Genomic DNA, 24,018 nt, shown 5'->3' with positions numbered 1-24,018 from the left:
GATCAGTTTGAATTTAATGCCAATGTTTAATGAGCTGTCGGGTTTCACTGCTTTATAAAACAATAATGCAATATTGTCTTGAGTTACTTCGCTCGCAACGCATTGCTTTTGTCTTTCTAAAACTGTATGGAATCGGCTATTAGACCAAACCCGTCCGGAGCCCACCAGGAGGGAGGTCTCGCAGTTTGTTTTAATTGAAAGGGGAGGGTTGGAGGAGGGACTCCATTCCTCCAGTTAAGTTTGTCTGATTCTCACTTCAAACCTTCAAAGAAGCATTCAAGGATGGTCCAGTACCCGACGACGGCGAGTTAGTTTTATTAGACTAGAACGCCAATTCTCACTCGACACATAAGACTATTCCTCTCTGGGAGGGGGAAAAAGCCACCAGTGAACGAATTCCCATTGCTTTGAAGAATTGGACCAGTGTTTAAATGCAACGCTGCTTGATTTATGAGAAAAGTATGGCAGCCGAGACGAAAAACGGCGGAACTTCTTTGAGCAACTGCAAAGACCACAGTAGGAGAAAGTTGCTGGTCGGTGTGGACCTCTTCTGTCTCTTTTTGGGTGAGCCTTAATTTGATTTATTTACCTTCCGACGTGGCTTTTGCCTCGAGAAACGCTCTTCTCAATGGGATGCTCGTAGTCGCTTGGGAAATCAAACGACTTGACTGAAACTGAATTGGATGTGTCACGTAATATTCAGTTATTAATTCAAATTCGTTTGAACTTTTTAAATTGAACTGTTTTGTACATATTTTAGGCCTAATGGTCAGTGATGGTGCAGGAAAAAAAAAACCCTACAGAACGTTTTATGTTACATACAGTCGATCTTTTTGGATGTTTTTAAACGATAATGTAGAGAATTTACTGTGTACAGCGTATACTTCACGTGTGCCATTAGTGCAATAAAAAGAGAAGCTTCCAGTTCGGAATTAGTTTTTCTGAAATATGTTCATATTTTGTTTATTTTTGCATACCTGACGACCTGTACGTTTTTGCTGTACAAAGTACGTTTATTGTGCATTTTAAGACGTGTACGACGACAGAGAAAATCTGTACGGATAAACGCAAATTTGTCAATTATGGGTAGCATTCGGTATACACCGACTATCAAAAACGGCAAATCAATCAAGTCTATCTCGTTTTTTTTCCCTTGCAAATAAAGCGAGCGGTTTGATGCTACTGTATGAAAGATTATATATATATATGTATATATACACATTACATTTCTGCATGGCTATCATATATTTTTTCCCCCTCAAAAACTCAATACAGCCATTAGTAGCTGAACCCATGGTAATAAAAGTGAGTACAACCTTAGGTAAAAGTTCAAAAATTTTGTGGTTCTGCAAAATCATGGTGGCCATTCTAATCCTCCTGGCCATAAATTTCACCAGAACCTCCCAAATTGCCACTTCCATTCCTCCATGACTACACAACAGAGTTGGGATGTTCGAGATCTTGTGCTTCTCCACTTTCCACTTGAGAATGCTTCAAAGATGTTCCTTTCAATTTAGATCCCAGGACATGCTTCGCCAGTCCATCCCCATTTACCGTTAGCCCCTTTAGAAAAGCCTTGGTTATTTTAGAAGTGTATTTTGGGTCATTGTCAGGCTTGAACATTGTAATGCAACCTAGTTTCTGGAGGAAGGGCATCATTTTCTGCTTCAGTATTTCACAGTACATGCTTGAGTTCACGGTTCCTTTAATGAAATGCAACTGTCCAATTGCAGTTACTCATGAAGCCCCAAACCATGACATTCCACACACCATGCTTGACATTAGGCACAACACAATTATGTATGTACTCCATCTGGTTGCCACCACACATGCTTCACACAATCTGAGCCAAATTAATTCATCTTTGTCTCTTCAGGCCAAACGATATCTTTCCTGCAAGCCGTGGCCTTTGTTCACACACTTCATTGCGTCAAAGCGATGTTTTTTCAGTGATGTTTTATTCTAAATTATAATGAAATCTCTGCAGAAATGTGAGGGTTGTACTTTTTTTTTTTTGTGTGACATACATTCATACATACATATAAATTTTTCTTTACATATAAATTATTTTTTGCGTCCTAAAACATTTGTATCTTTTTGGGTTTAATATAACTCTTTCAGGGCAGCACGCCGGCGCAGTGGTTAGCGCCCGTCCAGCACAGTTTTGCGGCAATGAGATCGAACATTCCCGTGTTGAGCTAGCATGTTCTCCCCGTGCTTGTGTGGGTTTCCTCCCACTTTCCAAAAACATGCTTGTCAGGTTAATTGGCCAGTCCAAATTGTCCCTAGGTGTGCTTGAGCGAGTGAGTTGTCAGTCTCCGATTGTCCTGCGACTGGCTGGCAACAAGTTCAGGGAGTTCCTTGCCCACTGCCTGAAGATGGCTGGGATAGGCTCCAGCACCCCCGCGACCCTACTGATGATAAGCGACGCAGATAATGGATGGATAACTATTTCAACATTTTTCAACCCCTGGTGTAGTGCAACCTAAATGCATAAAACACAAGGAAGAATACAAACTTGTGTTTAGTCCCAGCCTACCTTAAGCTTTTTAAGCGTACCCGTAGCAGCAAGATGGTGGACAATCAAGTCATCTCCCTTTTAGGTAATGCTCATGTTATGTAGAATAAAAGCAAATTTATTGACCTATGAGTAGTTTGAAAAATGTCTATATTATATTTCATTTATTTTTGGTTATTTATATATATATATATATATATATATATATATATATATATATATATATATATATATATATATATATACTTACACACACACACCGGAGCCATATCCCCTAGTGGGAGGTTGCTCAGAGTTAAGAACATGTTCGCATTTGGACAATTTCTGGGAGATTGATACAAAGGAGGGAATTCCCAGCTCTCTCGTTCAACCGAACTGATGTGTTGCAACATCTCATTGGGTGACCAATTCCAACCCATTTTGGCGAGCTCCTAGCATGGAGGCAATGGGTACCAAGGTTGTAAGTCTTGGGTATGACCTGCCTGAGGCTTGAACCAACAACCTCCCAGTCTCGGGGCGGGCTCCTTACCCCAAATAACACCGAGCCGGATATAATTTTAATATATTCTAATGACTGAAGGTTTTATAAACACTCGGAGGTGTGAAGTGATAAACACTGTCCCTTTAATGTGAAAATACACAACTCAGAAGTGCGTACCTTCTAACTAGTTCTTGGGATTGACCTATGGTTTGGTCACGTTGAATCTGAAGTTTGTATTCTCCCTTGTGCTCTGTATTACCCATTTTTGTTGGCACTACACAATTCAGCAACCTCTAGTGGACAAATATTACAAAGGTATTTCTTGAAAATCAGTCATATTTTTGCAAGAATCAGGGACTTCTATGTGTTATATCTATATAACCTGTCATCAAACATCCTTACTACTTGAGTTGCACAACTTCTGACTGGGTTTTACATGCTTTGCAATAATGTTTTTGGTTCAGGTGTAAAACTGCATTCACTCAAATGATAATATCAGCTACCACTTCGACGCCAAACATTAAAATCTTTTTCAGATTTGTTTGTGAATGAAAGATTTGTGATTGGAAAAAAAATGCCTTGTAATCTGTGATTTTAATAGTTACTAATGTTGACTGAATGATAAAGCATGATACAGGGAAAAAAACAGCTAAAAATTTGTAGTTGACATTCTTTTGCCGATCCGGTGCACGTCAAAACAGAAAGTCTGAAGTTGTCCACAGAGCCAAACTGAGTTCAACATCCCTGTTCCATGGCAATGTGTGGGCTTCAAAATCAATTTATTTTATCGGTTCACCACTACATGGCAATAATTAAGGCACACTGTCCTTTGAATTCAGCTAAAATAGCTCCACACCTGAACTGTATGTAACAAGATCTGTTTTGACTTATGATATTTTCAAGAAGGTCTTGCATTCCTCTGGACAGGAATTCTCTTGATGTTCACAGCTGGCATTATATGTGTTGGTGTATATATGTGGAGTAATTAAGGGAAGTGGTGAGTGGGTCAGCCGTCTGTATAGGCTGGAATGTTTCCTAGCCCTGGTTCTCTGATGTCAAACAGCTGCAAATACAGGTTTAGGGTTGTCATTGTGGCTGAAACACTTATATTTGCCCCAAAGTCCTCCTAAAGGTGTGTTCCTCCACGCTCTACACTTTATCTATTTTTACTCCTTTAATTTCTGACCTCAGGTCACCACATGTTTCAGATTTCATGTTCTGCAGGGCAGTTATTTGTAAACGGATCATTAGTGATTTTTTTTTGTTGTTATTTTGGTTTGTGCCTGTAATGTTCAAATGTTGAGGCTGAATTTTTGCAGTCTTGCAGCAAACCTGGAACAATGCAATAAAGGGGTTGTTAAGCAACCTTGTTGCAATTGTTAAAAGTATATCATGATAGATTTACTGTACAAACAATTTTGATCCTTCTTCAGGAATTGTAAATCCCCATGATTTGTGCTATGTGAGTGTACCTCTCCACAGAGAAACTTGTCAACAAACCAACAGTGTTTTTTCTAGCAAGACGTGCGGTTGAAAAGGCCACAACCACAGGGAGGAAACAGTGGGCCAGAAGTGGTAATCACCACTCCTTCAATTCTCACACTTAAATTGAAGTTCTCAGAGCAAGGCACTTAAAGTGATCACCCACTTATGCATGGTGGACCTCAGTACAGAATATACTCAATTACGTTGGAGTTTCCCTCTGCGTCATCTTATTGGGCCTTGACAACCTCATAAATGTGTGATCTGTCAGCCAAAGGAAGTTTGTTCCACTAGACATTGACACTTTCATAGCATTTGAATACGGAATATTTTCCCTTTGATCTGATAAAAGAACTTCAAAGGGCATCAAACTAATTTTCATAGTAATGTACTACTATTTTAGGTGGAGTAATGAATGATCTTACCCAGAGCATTTGCTGACTTGCCATACTGTGCATATAAAAGACAGTAACATTGTTTTGAAGGAGTACCATTGCGCTACAGTAACTGCTGTAAATGTGGATTTGACCCCAAGATCCTAGTGACTTAGGCTTTGATATTTTGAGAATGACCCCAACCCTTGAATTGCTGCCGGTGGTGTGCTTTGCCATCAGTGCAAATAAACTTTTAAGTGATCCAAAAACCAATTTATTCCTAAAAAGAGTCTAAATTCAAAAATGTCTTGTGCAGTAAGTGATTAATTAACAACTCTGTAGATTCATAGGTTTTTCTAGATTAATGCTGCAAATTGTGATTATGTTTAGAACTGCAATATGATTTAGGATTTGGGCAAATGCTCGTTTGTCTCTGATTATAGCTGCTCCAAGTTGAAAAGTTGTTCTAAAATAAGTAAACTCACACTATAAATTAGTCTAGGCCTGGGGAATAAATCAAATTAATTTGATTAATCTTATTTTGAAAATGTGTTCAGTTGTGAAACCAAGAGTAGGTATCTGTATCTAAGGTGTTCTATACTGCTGATTATTAAACCATAGATACAAGTACATGGTGACATTGAAAGGGACTTTGTGTATTATTACACACATCTTGTGGTAAAAAAAAAAAAACTTTTGACTTTAAATCTCATTAGTTTGTAATCTTCCTGGTACTTTGTAGCACTTGTTTTTGATCACACTACACGATACAGCGACACGCAGTGGTAAATTTTTACAATATGCTTTAAAGAATATTAGGCACAAGCCATAAACCACTTTAGTAGCTATTTTTGCGTGAGCTACAAGTGTTAGGTTTGTGTTCAATATATTTAGTTTGGTTTATTTTGCTCCGAAATTTTTCAAAGATTTTCCGCTGGGAGGTGGTTAATGGTTACATTCATTTAAAAACACGTAAAAAGTGCAGGGTAAATCATAATACCTTGATTTGTTTTATATCTCTACATTAATCTTTTTATTAATAATCTGAAACAAGAGAATGACATCCGGTTTATAATTTAAATGGTTGTTTTATGCCGAATGCACTGACATGTAGTTGTGGTGTTGAGTGTTACCCTTAAAGAAAAGACAATGGATTGATTTATTGCTCTCTACTGTAATCATGGGAAGTTTTGACTTTTCATTAGTTCATTCCATGTCCGACTTTAACTCCTGGTGGCCGTGCAACACATTTAAACAGGAGCTACATTATCCCATTAATTAAGTATTGGCCGTTTAATAAAAGCGATGTATACTTTTATAAAGTACAATAATGGGCTGTCTTCTTTGTATTTGGATCTCTTTATTTCATTAAGGAAACATACTTTAGATCGGTGTTGGGCACGTTACTTTAAAAAAGAAACTAGTTATGGATACTCAATACTTCTTCCAAAAAGTAACTCGGTTAGTAACTGAATTACTTTATAGTAAAAGTAATAGTTACCAGGCAAGTAACTGTTTCAGCTGTTTTGAAAAGTTGTTGGATGTCAAAGAATTTTAAATTTTCTGATCATCATTTGAGTCTGTTGAATAGAGAAGAACAAGTACGTATTTGTGTCATAAAACCTTGTAATATTTATTTTTTGATATTTATTCCTCTACACTTGGAATGCAACAAATATAAAGAGTAAACAACCAAAGTGAGTGTAATGAATTAAATGGAAAAGGAAAAACATTTAAAAAAAAAAAAAAAAAAACTTTTTACAACAAACGATGGACTTGATCCAAGCTTTTGTTCAACATAAGTGTAACGGATGGACTATATGCAATTGAATGAACATAAATAGGGCTTTGCCTTTGATGCAAAGATGCTGTGATCTTTGCATGTTGTAGCGTTGGGCAAACGGAGCAAGTTGTGTGGGCCACACAGAGAAAAAACTACTGTGTGTGTGACGTGTGTATACCACAACTGCCTCAGACATGTACACATTTCTATCCCAGACAGTGAGGAATCTCTGCATGGAAAATGTGTGTCTGTTTATTTGAATAGTCACACCTCCTGGTATTTTGGCAAATCCTCCAAAATATGGAGCATCGGGGCACATGGCATACAGGAAAGTGTGAGGCATGAGAATACTGTGTATCATTTTGCCTATTTACATCAATTTTGAAAAGAATGATCCAAATGTCACCTAATGTTGGGAGTAGACCAAACAACTTTGGTTTATTTGCCTTGTATGTGCTAATGTGAAAAACGTGCTTGATGACTGTTGTTGTTACTGGCAGGCGAGGTCCACTAACCCCCTGCCCCCTACCCTTGGCTTTTAGGCAAGGGAAGGGGGTGAAGGGAAAATCCCAAGATGCTGCATTCACAGCTGATGTTGCACTGTTTGGACGGACTAAGAGTTGGCGAAGTTGAGGAAAAATCCCCAAATGCGTGTCTGGAAAACTGGAGCTGACATGATCTAGCTGTAATTCGGCTTTTGCATTTTCAACAGATTTCAGGGTGTTTAATCGATGTAGACAACAAACTCTAGATTATTTGTCTACTATTCAACTGTTTCTCTTTACCATTTTTTTAATCTTTATTTTTTTGGGAGCTTCTAGGCCTGGACATCCTATCTATGTTTCTAATGAATGACAACAGTTTAATTTCCAATTATTTATTACATTTAGTTGCTGTTACTTACTAGTGCAGTTGATAACATTAACAGCTAGCATTGCCAGTGTTAGCATCAATGGATAGTTTCGCAAACGCCACATTGTTTATATAAAAAATGATGTTCACCTGGCTACTCATATTTAAGATTTTTTGTTTTTGTATTAATTATATCTGAATAGGAAAATATTGGATATCTTTAACTATTCAATAATAGAAACAATCCCAGCTACAGCTGTTATCAAATGGCAGAAGCATTCTGAGTATAAGAACTTAAAAACTCTTTACAAGTTCAGTGCCCTTTACGATGCTTAAATGGACATTGTGTATTATATAGCACCTTTTAGTGGTAAATTCATTAAAAATAATGATTCAAATACAAAGCAAAATTGCACGAACGATTATATAAACATGCATTTTTTAGAATACTTGTAGGTGAAAGTGATGATATTTATTTTACATAACATGAGGCTCACCTATAGGGAGCTGACATGGTTGTCGACAATTTTGCCTAACGGGTACCCCAAAAAAAAAAACCTTTTGAAAGCATGGGAAAAAAAGAAAAGGAAAATGGTGCAGTTTGGTCACTTTGAGTCTCCTTAGTTTGAAATAGTTGTGCTTTGCACCACTTGTTTTCAGTTGCACTACATTGACAACTCAGCATCTTGGTAAAGCCATAATGGACCAAAAAACAAACACGATAAAATAAAATGCCTGGAGCCTTATAAAAAAAAAACGTTAAAGAAAATTTGATTCATACATAAGTTAGCCATGCATTATATTGTACTATGGAAAACCATAACACATATATATATAATTTCCTTCACCCATCTTTTGCCATTTTCAAACATTTCTGAAAAATCTCTAGATCCACAAGTTTGTGTCTCCCCCACTATACAATACAGCAACATCTGGTTGTCAAATATTACAGAGTGTCCCTTTTAATGAATTATTTATTATTGCCTATGAAGAATTTTTTTTTTAATGCTAAATCCATCCACCATTATCTGGACCGCTTATCCACGGTGGGGGTGCTGGAGCCCATCCCAGCTATCTTTAGGCAGTGGGCAGGGAACACCCTTAACTAGTTGCCAGCCAGTCGCAGGGCACACAGGGACAGACCATTCGCTTGCTCATTCACACCTCAGGACAATTTGGATTGGCCAATTAACCTGACAAGCATGTTTTTGGAATGTGGGAGGAAACCAGAGTGCCCGGAGGAAACCCCCGCAAGCAGGGGGAGAACATGCAAACTCCACACAGGAGGTTTGATCTCATGACGTCAGAACTGTGTCGCACACGCGCTAAACACTGTGCCCCCGTGCGGCCCCTATTAATGCTTAATGTGCTATAAAATTTGTATATTAAAACAGATGATGGATAACGTTTCCTTGAGATCAGAACAATCTTCAAGTCTAAGCTTTGAATTTGAAAAGACCAAACAGATTTTCTTGAACGTTTTAGGTCCCTGTTGAATTTGTTTGAGGAATGTGAGTGAAAACAAAAACGTTGCTCATAAAAATCTGTCTGAATGTGCTCTGCAGTTCCCATCAGTAGAGCGTGTAACACAATCGCATACCAGCTGGACTTTCAAAGGCCAGTCAGGTGTGTGTGTGTGTGTGTGTGTGTGTCTTCAGGTTTAAGGGGGATTATTGTGTATTTGTTTTTGGTTTGTCTCCCCATCCCACCTTCACCGTGGGGCAGTGCTGACCTCGCCGCTCGAGGGCTTTAAAACACATCAGACGCAAACCCAAATGTATGAATGTTTCAAGGATGAATGAAACTGTCTTCTGCTAGACTGAAAGTTAAGGACCTCTTTAAAACATGTGTTTTAGGAATTTGGTCTGCTCCAACAGACCCCTCCTGAGGAAACGTCTTCACTCAGGTTTCAAAGTCGGAAAGTGGGAAAATTAGCTGCCCAATTCCTGCAGGTTCAGCCTGCTGTCACCAGACTGATACGATATCTGTTGGCAACTTCAAGTGCAAAAAACTTAATGCAAAGCAGCCCCAGTTAATGTCAGTGTTCATGACCTCACTACAAGAAAGACGCTGGGCAAAAATGGCATATATGGGAGAGTTCCCAGGCGAAAACCACTGCTGTCACAAAAGAACACAAAAAGTCATCTCATATTTGCCAAAAACATCTTGATTATCCTCAAGACTTCTGGAGAAACATTCTGTGTACTGGTGAGTCTAAAATTAGACTTTTGGAAAGGGGTGCAGCTCGTTACATCTGGTGCATTAATAGCACAGCTTTTGGCAAAAATAACATGATTCCAACGGTAAAAGATAGTGGTGGTAGTGTGATGGTCTAGAGCTGTTTTGCTGCCTCAGGACCAGGACAATTTGCTGAATAATAAATTCTGGTGTTTACCAGAGGACCTCGAAGTCGTGCCCTCAAACTCAAGCGCTCTTGGATCATGCAGCAGTACAATGTTTCAAAGCACACCAACAAGTCCACCTCTGAATGGCTTAAAAATAAAAACATCCCTGCATACTTATGCTGTTTTTAGTAAAAAAAAATTAATGATGTACTGATGGAGCTGTCCACTGTGTTATTTGTCCAACTACGCAGTGATGCTTGTCGCTGTGTTTTTGCACAAATCTCCCTTGCCGCCGTACCAGAGAGGATTCTTCTGCAATGACAACAGCATCCGTCTTGATTTTAAGAGCAGCACAGTGTCCAACACAGTGCTGACAGCAGTGGGGGTTACTGTGCCTGTGGTTTCAGTAAGTTGTGTTGCGGTGCAGCGGGAGAATGGGAGAACATGCATCAGGGATGCTCTCGGTTCAAAAGTTGGCCTGTCCTACTACAATGAGTCATAATTCCTGAAGTTGAGGTGAGCCTCACTCGCTTCTATACTCTATGCTTTGCTATTAATTTTTAATCAAATAAACAATTTTCGACACGTCGTGCCAAAAATTTTAATGTTGAAGAAAATATAGTCTAGCGATATGTAAAATGTAAATCCTACTCTTTGGAAGTAAAACCCAAGGATTTTCTATTTAATAATTTGTTCTTTGTAGTACCGTTAATCTAAAATTATAATTTGATCAATATTTTCATTAAAATAATATTGTTTTGATTCTTATCAGAATCATTGACTTTGGCTACTTTACTGTAAACTGAACAATATATTACAATGCTTAATTATTCCTAAATTACAACTCACCTTATAAATTTTACTTATCCATGATTAGTTAAACGCTGCTTTAATCATCAGTGGTAAAATTTTCACTCAACAGCAAGTACACTAATAAAAAAATCATTTGAATGTTTTCCAATTGTTGTCAATAAAGTAATCTTGAGAGTAATACATAATTTAAAATCTGAATTACTCAATTGAATTCTACCACTTGAGTTTATTGCATTCAACTTCAATTTTGTCTGTTATAAGATGACAAATGGTAGTTTTTACTGATTAATACATTACACATATGAAATATAGTCCACTTTTAGAATATTAATATGTGTGCTTTGTTGGAAAAAGTACACTATTTGTAAACTTGTCAAACAATTTACATTTTTCAACTAGAGGTGCAGTGATAATAACTAAATGATTATCCAATGAATAGCTAGCTATTTTTATGAATTGTTAATCATTTACTTTGTCATTTTAAAAATCTACTGTTTTTCAGCGTATCATCAGTAAAATATTTACTTGCTGTATATATTTATCATATATAATTAATATATTATTTTTCAACGTTTTTATCTTTTTGCACATTTAACCGTTTTGATTTGTTTTACCTGTAGCAGAAACCCTCCAATTTCGTTATACTTGCATGATAACAATAAAGGCCATTCATGCATTTATTTTTAACTGTTTTGAGTATTAAAGTATTCAAACAATTTCATTCACTTGTTAAAAGGGTAAACCAAAAATAAAATAATTATTTCTTAAAGATATAATAGTTAGCTTTGAAACAAGAAAAGGAATCAGAAATGGGAGGTAATTTGTTCATGGACAATTTCTCTATTCAAGTACAAATAAAATAGAATATATGAAAAAATCAAAGCAAAGTATAGAGTCCAGCTTCAAAGCGACACTCAAAATTTATTGATACTAAGCAACATGGGCACAAAATGAATTGAGCAGGTCCAGATGCTGTTCTTTTGTTGCCTCCTGCTTGCACCCATGACCTCTATAATGTGCATATCATTAACCTAGCTCCTCCATTTCCTTCCATTTCCTCTCCCCAACCCTACACACCCTCCACCAACCTTGTCCTCTCCTATCTCCTTATGTCGCTCACTGCATCTTCACCACAGCTGGCCTGCCTTTCTTGGTCATTGAGACCAGCGCTGTGCAGCCCTACCGCAGAGGCTTTTACTGCTACGATGAGTCCATCAAATACCCCGCCAAAAATGGAGACACCATTAGCGATGGTGTGCTTAGTGCTGCTGGCATTCTTATCACCATCCTCTCTGTAAGTCCCCTCACTCACTAATGCCATTGTCACCATCATCTTCCAGCCAGCCTCACTCTTACTAGCAGCACCTACTGACTGTCAATTTTGTTTATTGCACTTGTGTGTTCGTCACGATGTTCAAATGTTTTTGTGTCCTGGCAATGCCGTAGGTACAATTATAATGTTCAAAATAACACCAGAAAAATGAATTACAATATGTACCTTGCAGAAACATTGAAGTCCACAGCATATTTTCTAAAGCGATGCATTGACCAGGCAGAGCTTTTGTATTTTTTATTACAGCTCCACTATTTTAATTTGTAATGTAACACAAAGTTGTGTTTTTACAGAATTAATCAAGAAATAATTAATTGCCTCAGCATTGCTCAAAATGAACTTTATTTTTTTAATATTTTCTTCATTAAGTAAGTGTTAACAATGTGGAACTAAATTATTAATTTTTTTTCACCACACTTATCTGCTCTTATCTTACTTTTCTCAGAGCTGTTTGGGACTTGCAACACATTAGGAAACAGGAAAGGGGGAGTGAAGAGGAGAATGATTTCATGCGTGTGCTCGCGGTTTTTTGTTAGTGTTGCATAAAAATGGTAAAGTAAGAAAAGGGCGGTTTCCAATACAATCCAAATGCCAACCCAAATCTCAAAGAAAATGAAGAAAGAACATTTTATTACCAGAAATGCACATACTTGCACAAGCCATACAAGCAGCTTCACAGAGGCTGCAATGATGATGTAAGCCAAAAGATGGCGTCACCAAGTAAACACCCTTAAAAATAGATGGATTGCAACATTCAAATTGTATAAGGCACATAAAAAAATTTGCGCCCTCTAGTGGTACAAAAAACTATGTTGATAATAAGCAAATTACATGAACTATGATAAGCGTGCATTTTTTTAAATACTTATCAGTCAAGAAAATGTTATTTATTTTACACAACATGATGCTCACCTAATGGGATCTGAGATGATTTTCCGTCATGCTGCTATGGCTACCCGCAAAAAGAAAAATGTTGTGAAAGGCTGGGAAAAATAATGATAAGAAAAATGGTGGGGTTAGGTCACTGATTATCTGTCCTTTGTATTCTTACATGTGTTTTTTAGCATTCGTTTTCAGTTGCACCACACATCTAGTGGTCAAATATTACACAGTCTGCCTATAAGTTATTAATAAACATATCTAAAAGATGCATTGAAGAATACAAAATAAGAACCTAAATTTAGTTTAAAGTACTACCAGTTCTTCATAGTTGGAAGAAGTTGTGGGAGTTGTAAATAAAGTTTACGCCTCGCTTAATTATCGCTCCGGAATCACGGCGAACACCTTATATGAGAGCTCTTGACCCAACCTGCTGTTATTTTTTTTTCCCAACACTTAGTAACATTTACTATGACCTTTGCAGTCTGCTTGATCTGACCTTCCTTTGTGCTCGCCAACCCAGACAGGAAGCCTTGGTTTAAAATCGTTTGTTGTGTTCCCTTCAGATGGCAAGAGCCCACAATAAAAAAAATACCTCACTTTTGTTTGAGAAGTTCAGGACCTTTTGGAACTTTAAAAGTTTGCATCCCTCCCCGGTAATTGTCTCCCAGCGGCACATTCTGTTTTCCCTGTTTCAAGAACGACCTGTTGTTCTTTCCCATCAGCCGGCTCTAAAGGCTTGGATGGTGGAAAAAAACTCAGTGGAGGTCTAACCATCAGCAAAGTCTTTCCCAGGGTGAAGCTTATTTCTGCGCCCATTTGAAGAATGTACGATGAAACCTCGATACTAACATAAAAACACTCTGCCGTCCCGGCTGAAACTTGAGCTCTCGGCGAGAATGAGGAAAAACAATGGCGGCCCCCGAAATTCGTCTGCTGGAGTCAGCCTTCCAAAATCCAATATCAGCGTTTTTCATAATTGGAAGCAGCTCTCGTCTTTTCCACTCTTCCATTCCTTCTCAGACTTCCTTCCTTGCTCCTCATTGTTTGTATTCTTTGCAACATTCTTCTTCATTTTCAATCATCCGAATCACATGTCCATCGGACCGGGAGTCCCATAACTTTTGAGACGTGAAGAGAACAACATCTTGTTGAGTGAGAACAGCTGTTGCGAGTTAAAGTGACTCTAAACTCCGATTCCATTTAACATGTCCATCGTCGCTTCTCGACTTGGGTTTATTTCACATAACTCAAATGTTAGAGCTTTGCCCCTTGTGATGTCAGTAAGAAAATAGTAGAATAACTAATATTGCTCCTAGGAAAAAAGGAAGTGATATTTACGGTGCCATTTCAAATCCTTAAGTAGAAAAAAAGTTTGAACCCAATTATCTTTTACTTTTTTTTAATAAATGACAAAGAAGCATTTACTTTTAAAGGACATTATTTAGAACCTGGTTAAAAAACTGAAAGTATTATAAAAAATAACAATATTCATTTAAATAATAAGTAGAAATACAAAAACCATAACATAAACAGGCAGTTTTGAAGTAGTTTTGAATAGAAAATGACTCCTATGTTAACTACAATGCGAATACTCGTATTTTGACACTTGTCGCTGGCCTTAATTCAACTTGTTAATTCAAAGGCCCTTGTGGCCTTTGTTCCAAATAGAAAGACTAGATAATTTCTGTTAATGTCATTACATTTTAGAGACCACTAGTATTAAGGAATGTATTTTTGAATGTATTTAAAACCATTTCCCAACTCCAACAATCCAAACTATGGCCCAGAGGTTAATTGTCGCTCATATCTTGTCAGTAACTTGTTTCATGGTTTTCAACTAGTCTGACTAAAGGACCCACTATTCCACCCGAATGACAAGCTACAACCCTAATCAAGAAAAAAAATCCACCTCTCAATCGTATCAAATGAAATAATTTTTAGTTCTAAAGTAAAGATAGTAGAATATATTTTACCTTTAAAAAAAATAACAAAGGCAAAACCAAAACAAGTTCAGGTACTGTATATACTCCCATATAAGCCAACAATCAATATAAGCAACCCCCTAAAACTGCATTCACGTTGCTACATAGTAGAATGTTTGTTCCCAAATCGTTTACCTAAACAAAAATAATAACTTAGTTGTGTAGATAATGAAGATACTGTTAAAAAAATTAGTAACATTAAGTTTTTAAACCATTGACTGTACCTTCAAGCAATGTTTAAATGGCAGACACATTTTTTTTCATAGTTTGCAAACATTTTCTTGTCTAACTCGTTGTTGCTGTCAGTTTTCCACCTTTCCTTCCCCTTATCACTAACTTTCTTGTGACCCATTATCATGGGCAGAAAAAATGAAATAAAACAAGCAAAATCTCAATAAGAAAAACATGGTCCCTCTCAATTATGATTGGGACAATGCCAAATGACTTAACAAAAAGAAGAAATTGAGCAGGGCTATATCACAGTCTATTGTGTAATTGACCCTCGGTTTTTTTCTTTTTCTTAGATTATTTTGCCAGGGAACCACTGAAAATGGGCCCGCTACCCGCTTTTGGGTCCTGACCCACCGGTTGAGAAACGGTGGCTTATTGTATAAATACAGTAATCCCTTGTTTACCATTGAGGGATATGTTTCAAAAATAATAAATAAATAAGTAAATTCCCTGAAGTATAAAACTTTTTTCATTTACAATTACCATTTTATCATACGCTCTATTATACACCAACAACAAACCATTTTTCAATAGGCTTGATCGTTTTTCAACAAATAAAATGACTGTATAAAGGTTTGTTGGTCCATTATTTTATTTTTTTTTACAAATTACTACCGTACCGTCAAACAATAATAAGCTGGGAGACTGTTTAGCCAATCAGAATGCAGAACACATTGTAAGTCTGTGAAGTAACAAATACTATAAAAAGTCGACGTCGTTATAGCAATGGATTACTGTACTAAAGATGACATCCGACAAGACACGAAAGGCTAGGAGAAAAATAACAATCTATATTTTGGAGTGCAAGGAAAGAAATACTGTAAACAACTAATAATTATAATAATAATAGTAGAAGAGAATAGTGATCCTACTGCAGTCATTAATTTTACTTAAGTACAAACGAGATTTACACGCTTAGCATTGTGAAACAATGCTAAATTTGTTTCCTCCCTGTCAGATCATCATTGGCGAGAGCTACAGGATCTACTTCCTCAACGAGGGATCTAAGTCATTCGTAGGCAATCCGTACATTTCGGCCTTGTACAAGCAAGTGGGCTTGTTCGTCTTCGGCTGCGCCATTAGCCAGTCTTTCACCGACATCGCCAAAGTGTCGGTTGGCCGCCTTCGCCCGCATTTCCTAGACGTTTGCAAGCCCGACTTCACGACAATCAATTGCTCCTTGGGCTACATTACCGACTACCAGTGTCAGGGGCCCGAAAGCCGGGTCCAGGAGGCCAGGTGATGACATCATCACCGTGTCTGTCCAAAAAAAGGCGCATACTGACAGAAGCCGTCGTTCTCATTTTTGTTTCCAGGAAGTCTTTCTTCTCTGGACATGCGTCTTTTTCCATGTACACCATGCTGTATCTGGTGGTGAGTTATTCAAATTAATGTGTTTTTGTAAAGCACTTCTCAGCCAAAGAATTCCCACTCTGAGTAAAAACATTCTATGTACAAAAAGGGGAAAAAAATCCCCTCTTTTTTCCCCACTCAAAAACCTGCAACACCTAATACACAAAAACACAATGGATAAAATAAAATAAAAAATAATAAACATAGAATTTTCAAACAATATAGTTCCCCCAGTATCAGTATGATGAAGGTTCAGATCAGGAGGGTTCTTTTGATACTGGTAAACATGGAAACCAGTACTATCTGTTTCATGTGGGGGAGCAAACCTCTAAAAAAGAAAACAAGTGGAAAGGAATGGGATCCGTCAAAATGTATTTGCCCAAGACACACCACAAGAAGTGGTGCCCGATGACCCTGGTGGTTAATGGATCTGTGAACCGTGAAAATATAACTATGGCAAAGGCACAGACTAACCTTGTGAGGAAAGGGACTTGAGGGAGGTTTATCCACACTGATAGAGAAGGGAGCAGAAGACCTCACGAAAGGACCTTAAGCCATTGAACCACACCTAACCAGTGTGGTCCCCTCCACACGAGTAAACACTGAAATAATAAAAAAAACAACTGCAGAACAAAAACCTTAAAATGTGAAATTGAAAAAAACATTTGTAAAAGTAATATGTTAGAAATGAAACGAATCGAACTAAATAAAAAAGTTCGATTAAAAGGCGAATTTAAAAAGTGAGTATTGAGCCTCCTCTTAAAAATATCAAGGGTCCCTACAGTCCTGATGTCCCCCGGCAGATCGTTCCATAGATAAGGACCTAATCGGCTTAATGCCCCTTCACCATAGATTTTAATCCCCATGCAAGGAACAATAAACAAACCTCTTGCAGGAACCGCCAGGAATGATATAATAAAAGCAAATCAGACAGACAAGATGGCCCAAGTCCGTTAAGACATTTTAAAGCTAGTAAATCACCTTTCAATTGACCCTTATGGACACTGGGAGCGATTTTAAAACTGATCAAGTCAAGCCATATTTATTTGAATAACCCCTAATTCAAAAAAATCTCAATGGGTTCAACGACCAAAATTCCCTCCCACAGCCCCCTTGAGAAATTGTACTACTGAATTCTGTAGTTGCTGCCAGCTACCAATGTTCTTTTTAGGAAGACCGGAGAGCTGGGCATTACAATTTTAGTTATATTTTTGTTATTCTCTCTTCAGAGGTCCGTCGTACCAATCAAAGGATGCTAAACGAATGTTCGATTTTGTCATTTCTCCAGTTTTACCTGCAGTCCCGATTCACCTGGCACGGTGCCCGTCTGCTGCGCCCATTGACCCAGTTCACGCTCATCATGATGTCCTTCTACACCGGTCTGTCCCGCGTCTCCGATCACAAGCATCACCCTACCGACGTTGTGGCTGGTTTCATTCAAGGGGCAATGGTGGCCTACTGCATTGTGAGTAGCTTACTGACAAGCAGGGCTAAGGTTTCTAGATAACTATAAACTACATATTAATTACTTATTTTGGTCAAAAGGATTTTTTTAAATTTGTTTCTGAAAAATATACCAATACCTGCAGAAACATTTGTTAGAAAGAATTAACAACAGAGTTCCCCCAGGGTCTTAAAAAAGTCTTAAATTTGGCATTGAAAATGTCTTGAATTTTGTCTACAAGTCTTGAATTTAACTCTCAAATGTCTTAATTTGTCCCTGTCTTATCGGCATGATAGAGCTAATAACTGCGTAATAAGTGAACTGACAAAAGTATGGAACGTTGTGTCATGAAATTATTTTTCATTTTCTCCGACATTATTGATCTGTGGCCAATAAATGCAATGTCTCGGCCGTAAAAATCCAGTATTCCCCGTTTTGGTAAATGCAGCGTTACGTTGGAGCTTAGGTTTTGAGTTCCTTGCCCTCATGTAGGTTTTAGATCGGGGATGGTATAATAATAGTCTGTTTTTCAATAATCTTTGGTCTGTGAAGGCCTTTGAGACTCTGTGATTAAGTGCTATACAAGTAAACATGACTTTACGCACAGTCAGTTTTTAACCCGCCGTATAACGGTAGCAATTGGACGTGTACCTCTGTCACCGAGTCGCCCGAAGTGCCGCTCCGCAACTACGGACGCTTCTGATCCCTCCCCACACGGTCACCCGCCCGCCCGGAGCCTCAGATGACTCGGAGCACCCGAGGCTTTAGGGGTCAGGGGCGCACATTGACTTTAATACCACAGTTTGGTGTTTTAAGTTATCATTACCGTGTAAAATTATTCGTTATGTAAAAATGTCACACAGCATAATTATCCCTATATATATATATATACATCCCAGTGGCGGGCCATACATATCATACCTCGGCCTTTAATAGTGCAATGTCCAAATAAATCCAACCTTTAATTACTATTTTTATGACGAAACATTTGTTGCAGCTACGGCTGAGACACATTTAAAAAAACCATCAATTATAACCTCATAAAATGTCAATATTATTTAGCAATATAGTCACATTTTATTCAACAAAAAACATTTATTTGCACACAATATCGTCCTTTCTTTTCACAAAATGATTTTTTTCCCGCAGGTGTTTTTCGTGTCAGATCTGTTCAAGACCAAAGGTAGACGTTCCGCCTCCTCTTTGACTCCTGTGAAGAAAGAACTGGTCCCTCCGGCGGACATCAGAGAGAGGAGCAACCATCTCATCATGGCGTAGCCAGTGCTACAAGCCGGCCATCTCCTAATCACTTCTGCAGACACTGACCTCACAAACGGGGACTCGATGACCTCCAGCAGCGCCAAGCTGACCAATCAAATATCGTCGATATTTGTTTAGTTGTGTGTGTCTGGAAGTATAGTACTAAAGATTCCCTTCGATGAGAAAAGCTGCAAGGAACTCCATGATGCAAACTCTTCGGAGTAGACATCACCTCGGAGACCTTCTCCTTTTACAAATTCCTTGACTCGAGGAAGGATGGTGTTTTACTTTTTCTTTTGTTCAATATGTTGTCAATATGCAAATTTGAAAGGAATGTTTTTATGTCTAAGCACTATTTTAGCGTAACTCATTAACGGCTTTTACCACTTGACTGACTCGAAGTGAAGCTTTGGAAAGCTTTAAAGCATTAAGTGTTGTTTGTTAAGTGCACATGTGCCACATATGTGCACATTTGGGCACACGTATGTTAGACGTGGGCCTCTTTCTGCTGGCTCGGACGAGTCCCCCACTGAGCCATTACATGAAACGACTGTCTGTTACATGAAGCAGACGTGTGTGTATGCTAGAGAGAGAAAGTATGTGTGTTTGGGCGGATAGTGATGCTTCCCCGTCTCCATATGTTGTGCATTTATGTATGTGAGCGTTTACAGGCTGCCATTTTGCCATTCTGACCAGCCAGAGATGGAACACCTGCCAAAGGAGACGTAGCAGCGTTCCAACTAAACTGTTGTGACAATTCCCGCCGCTGACAACTCATGTGACATACTGTGAGAGGGCGTTTGAGAAGTACCGGTAAAACATACTTAATACTTGCTCTCGCATTGAACATCATACTCTCACACATGCACAGCTATACACTCACTTAGACACAGTCATACTCTTGCACAAACCCTCCTGTATTTTTTATAGACAATACTTTACTTTCATCCACATACTACCATGGTTTCGCACACATACTACTATACGCTTACACACATAGTACTTTACTCCCACACACACACTACTTTAGACTGTCTCACACACACTATTATACTCTTACCCACCTAGTACTACACTCCCACACACACTACTTTAGACTGTCTCAAACACATTATTATTTTGCAAACACAATTAAAATTGCTGTTACTATTTTTCAAACATAGCTTAAGGATTGCCTTATCTCTTAGTGGTTTTATTTTGGGTACCTTAGCGATCCACACTGATCTATGTATATTTTGTACAATTCGGCGTAAAATCGAGTTGCTCCCCGTATTGTAGTATGTGTGAGGGAGTATTGTAGTATATGTGAGAGTATAGTAGCATGTCTATGACAGCAAAGAAGTGTTTGAATGAGAATCATACTCTTTTGTAAAAGAGAGAGTACTGTATTGTAGTTTTTGTATGTGTTTATAGTGTGCGGAGAGAGTATAGAAGTGCGTATGAGAGTATAGCACCGTAGTATGTAAGAGAGAGTATAAAAGTGTATATGCCTGGGTATAACTGTGTCTGCGTGAGATTGTAGTTGTGCAGGTGCCAGATTAGGCTGTTATTTGTGAGAGCAAATATGATTTACTTCTCAAACGGCCTCTCATAACATACTGTATTGTACACACAGGGATTTTGTATGCTTACTAGCTAGGCGGGGACCTTTTTCGAAATGCGCAACTTAACAAAACAGTATTAGAGGTATAACTCTTGGATTTGGCACATCTCTAAGGACCTCATTAAACGTTGTACAGTCAGGATCCGTTAATTGTTTGTTTGAGATTTTAAACAGGCTTTTGTTCTATGTTTTTGTTTTATTTTCGAACACAATACCACTGATTGACAGTTTTGTCATCTCCTTTGCGGGAAACCAGTATTTTATGCGATTATCTTGAAAATGTAGACGACATCAGCAATGTATGTATAATACATGATTATATTGTATCATATCGTGTCTTTTTTGGAAACTCCCACTCGGACTTTGTGTTCCCTCACCTGTGTAAATGTTTGACCTGCTGCTTAAGGAGGTGAAAGTCATTGTGAATATTTAGAGCTTAAAAAAATATTCAACATATTTCTCTTGAAAGTGCCTCATTATATTTTTGTATTGATGGTTTTCAGTGTTGACAATTTGGGGATACTTTAAAAACATTTGGGTCAAAATTGACCAAATTTGGGTCAAGAGTGCATGATCCACTATAAGGGATTTTCAGTCATTTGAGCATACCTCTTTTTTGCATCATATAAAAAATGGTTGTTCTGACTAGAAATACGCAAAGAAGGATCTAAGTCATTCGTAGGCAATCCGTACATTTCGGCCTTGTACAAATTGTTTAAACACTCCAATAATCTGTCAATTACTCTAAAATATTATCGCACATATGGTTACTTTCTTTAAAAAAAGAAATAGATATGGATGCTCATTTTTAAATAAACTGATGAAATCCGGTCATTCTAATTAAAAGCAAATTGTTTGTTTTTGTTTCAAAGAAATCAGAAAAAATGATTTGTGTTTAAAAACCGCTGTTGTTTTAAACAAGGTCACTGCTTTTTTTGTAATTACACAAATATTTAGGTCCTTTATGTACAAAAAATAATATGTTGGAGAAAATTGGTCAAAGTTGCAAACCTTTATTGTTCTTATTGTATATTAATGACTTGTGTGGCTTCGAACAACATTAAAATACATTCTATGTGCTGACTATCCTTCAATTTCAGGCTCGTGTACAGATTTACAGGAACTGCAGGCAAAACATTGTAAAACGTTTATCTGATTTGGGTTGTTTCTGACCCAAGTGTTTTTCAAGTGTTTGACACTACAGGATGTAAAAGTACTTTGAATAAAGCACACAAACATCAAAAGTTGTTTTCATGTTTTTAGTGCAAGATGAGAAAAGAACGCAAGTGATTGAATTTTGGATGGAGTTTGCTTGTGATGGAGCGAGCTTGGGCGATGCCCAACTTCCATGCTCAACTTCCTGTTGGGAAATAGTGCACATTCCAGACTATAAACCTTCTCCTCAATGGCCCTCTGGGATAATATAGACTCTGCATAGCTCCGCAAAGTGGCTGTGCACGTTTACTTAAGAGAATAACAGCGGTCAGCTACCACAAAAGGCTTCTTTAGGTTATGGCCGGGTCATGAGAAGAGCTGGCGCTTCGAACTTGTATGCTCACGTGCCGTGCTCATGGATCATTCTGCGCGTCACTTACAAAGCAGTTTAGTGTTCCTTGGTTTAATAAGCTCCAAAGTGTTTGGTGTGCTGTGGATTAACCTACTTGAGGAGAAAGAACTTTTGGGAGTGAGAATGTGGGAAATACATTCGCCAAAGAAGTGCTGCGAAGCAAATTAATATTCAGGGCAGGGTAACGTATGGCTCGCGAGCCAGGTAGGAGTCTTTTCGTGAGCACATCTGGCTCGGAGATGAAAAAACAGCCACAGTACGTTTCTTTGAGACTAGGTATTTTCCTGACTGTAAATTGCTACGGATTACAAATTGTACCAGCCGAAAAATGCGTAATTAAGAGGGAAAAAACATAAGTTGTGTCTCGAGGATATTTATTTGATAAAATTCAACACCAAAAACGTACATGGCATCTTGAAAGGCAATTCAAAATAAAAAGGAAAACGGGCTGAATAGGTGTATGGTATACTAATGTTACTTGTACGTACATATCTTATCGAATACATCAGTAACTACATAACATCTCATCTCATCAGCCGTACCGCTTATCCTCAGTAGGGTCGCGGGGGGGCTGGAGCCCATCCCAGCCATCTCCGGGCAGTGGGCAGGGGACACCCTGAACTGGTTGCCAGCCAATCGCAGGGCACACGGGGACAGACAACGCATTCGCTCATTCACACCTAGGGACAATTTGGACCGGCCAATTCACCTGAAATGCATGTTTTTGGAACGTGGGAGGAAACCGGAGTGCCCGGAGGAAACCCACGCAAGCACGGGGAGAACATACAAACTCCGCACAGGAAGTCTGGAGCTGGATTTGAACCCACGACAGGTTCCCATGATATGAACTGTGCCGCACAAGTGCTAACCACTGCGCTGCCGTGCTGCCCACTACATAACATATTAAGATTTATTCAGATAAAAATAAGAACGTGCTTACCAAACTATCTGTTTCACTTCAAATCACTAAATCCAATGTAATTGTTATCCTCCGGTAAACAACCGGTAAACAATTCCCACAATTCTAGTGGAAAGACAATAAACTGCTTCCCCCTTCCGTTTAAAAAAAAATGACCCTTCCACAACAAGGCTGTGTTGAAATTATAAACACAAATAGAGCGCCCTCTTGCGGTTCACAGGAAAAATAAGGTGAAATTATATACAGTCCCAGTGATAAAAATGTAAAACATAATGTTACAATTATGTGTTCATGTTTTTGCATAGATTACTATGAGTAGCACCCTCGGCGAAATTATGAAAAAAAAGTGTGACTTAAATACAGTACTAGTTTTGGTGTGGGCCGAAGCAACACAGCATGTCTTTTGTTCCGTCCAAAATACATTGAGTAAAATTTCAACTACAGTTTACAGAACCTATTTTGGCTGTACGTCTCTAAGGAATCCTTTATATGTAATCCCATTAAACAAGCTGTGTTTGTTTAATGATGAAAACCCACAGAACAAACTGTAAACACCTGACAAATCCAGCCAATGGAATGGGTGGGCGGATATCTGCGCACATTGCACACTGCCCTCAAAACATCCGTATCCTTATCGTCTGCAGTGTTTTGCTTTGCTTGCACCTTGTTTTGAAACCATTATTTAAAACAAAAATGACGTTCGAATTGAGCCTCAATGATCTTAAGTAACTGTGAGAGGGAAACAAGTTTTAAGTAGTACATTTGTTGATATTTAACGTAGGTCTGGTCTAGGAAT

General features: G+C 38.2%; 1 protein-coding gene across 2 annotated transcripts; it reads left to right on the top strand.

Annotated features, from left to right (window-relative positions):
- The first annotated feature begins 144 nt into the window (after window positions 1-144).
- Window positions 145-21,974, top strand: LOC148374300 (phospholipid phosphatase 3-like). Of its 2 annotated transcripts, none has more exons than XM_088334922.1 (6): window positions 145-564; window positions 10,087-10,241; window positions 16,035-16,315; window positions 16,393-16,450; window positions 17,718-17,894; window positions 19,023-21,974. In XM_088334922.1, exons 1-6 carry the CDS (start codon window positions 432-434, stop codon window positions 19,149-19,151), a joined length of 933 nt encoding a protein of 310 aa, XP_088191048.1. In that variant the 5' UTR covers window positions 145-431; the 3' UTR covers window positions 19,152-21,974. The 2 variants fall into 2 exon arrangements, with proteins under 2 accessions (XP_088191048.1, XP_088191047.1); XM_088334921.1 differs by lacking the exon at window positions 10,087-10,241 and adding an exon at window positions 11,785-11,942 and having other exon boundaries at window positions 149-564.
- The last annotated feature ends 2,044 nt before the right edge of the window (window positions 21,975-24,018 follow it).

Source organism: Urocampus carinirostris, chromosome 1, assembly GCF_059441175.1.
Source record: "Urocampus carinirostris isolate Australia breed hairy pipefish chromosome 1, RoL_Ucar_1.0, whole genome shotgun sequence".
Classification (NCBI taxonomy): Eukaryota; Metazoa; Chordata; class Actinopteri; order Syngnathiformes; family Syngnathidae; genus Urocampus; species Urocampus carinirostris.
The sequence above is the reverse complement of the archived record's forward strand: the minus strand, read 5'-3'. Positions and strand labels throughout refer to the sequence as shown.

Bases quoted from the DNA above. Each gene is read 5' to 3' on its own strand.
- LOC148374300 (XM_088334921.1), top strand. From the start codon at position 432: ATGCAACGCTGCTTGATTTATGAGAAAAGTATGGCAGCCGAGACGAAA. The intron at 11,943-16,034 runs GTAAGTCCCCTC...CCTCCCTGTCAG, and splicing joins TTCTTATCACCATCCTCTCT to ATCATCATTGGCGAGAGCTA. The intron at 16,451-17,717 runs GTGAGTTATTCA...TCATTTCTCCAG, and splicing joins ACACCATGCTGTATCTGGTG to TTTTACCTGCAGTCCCGATT.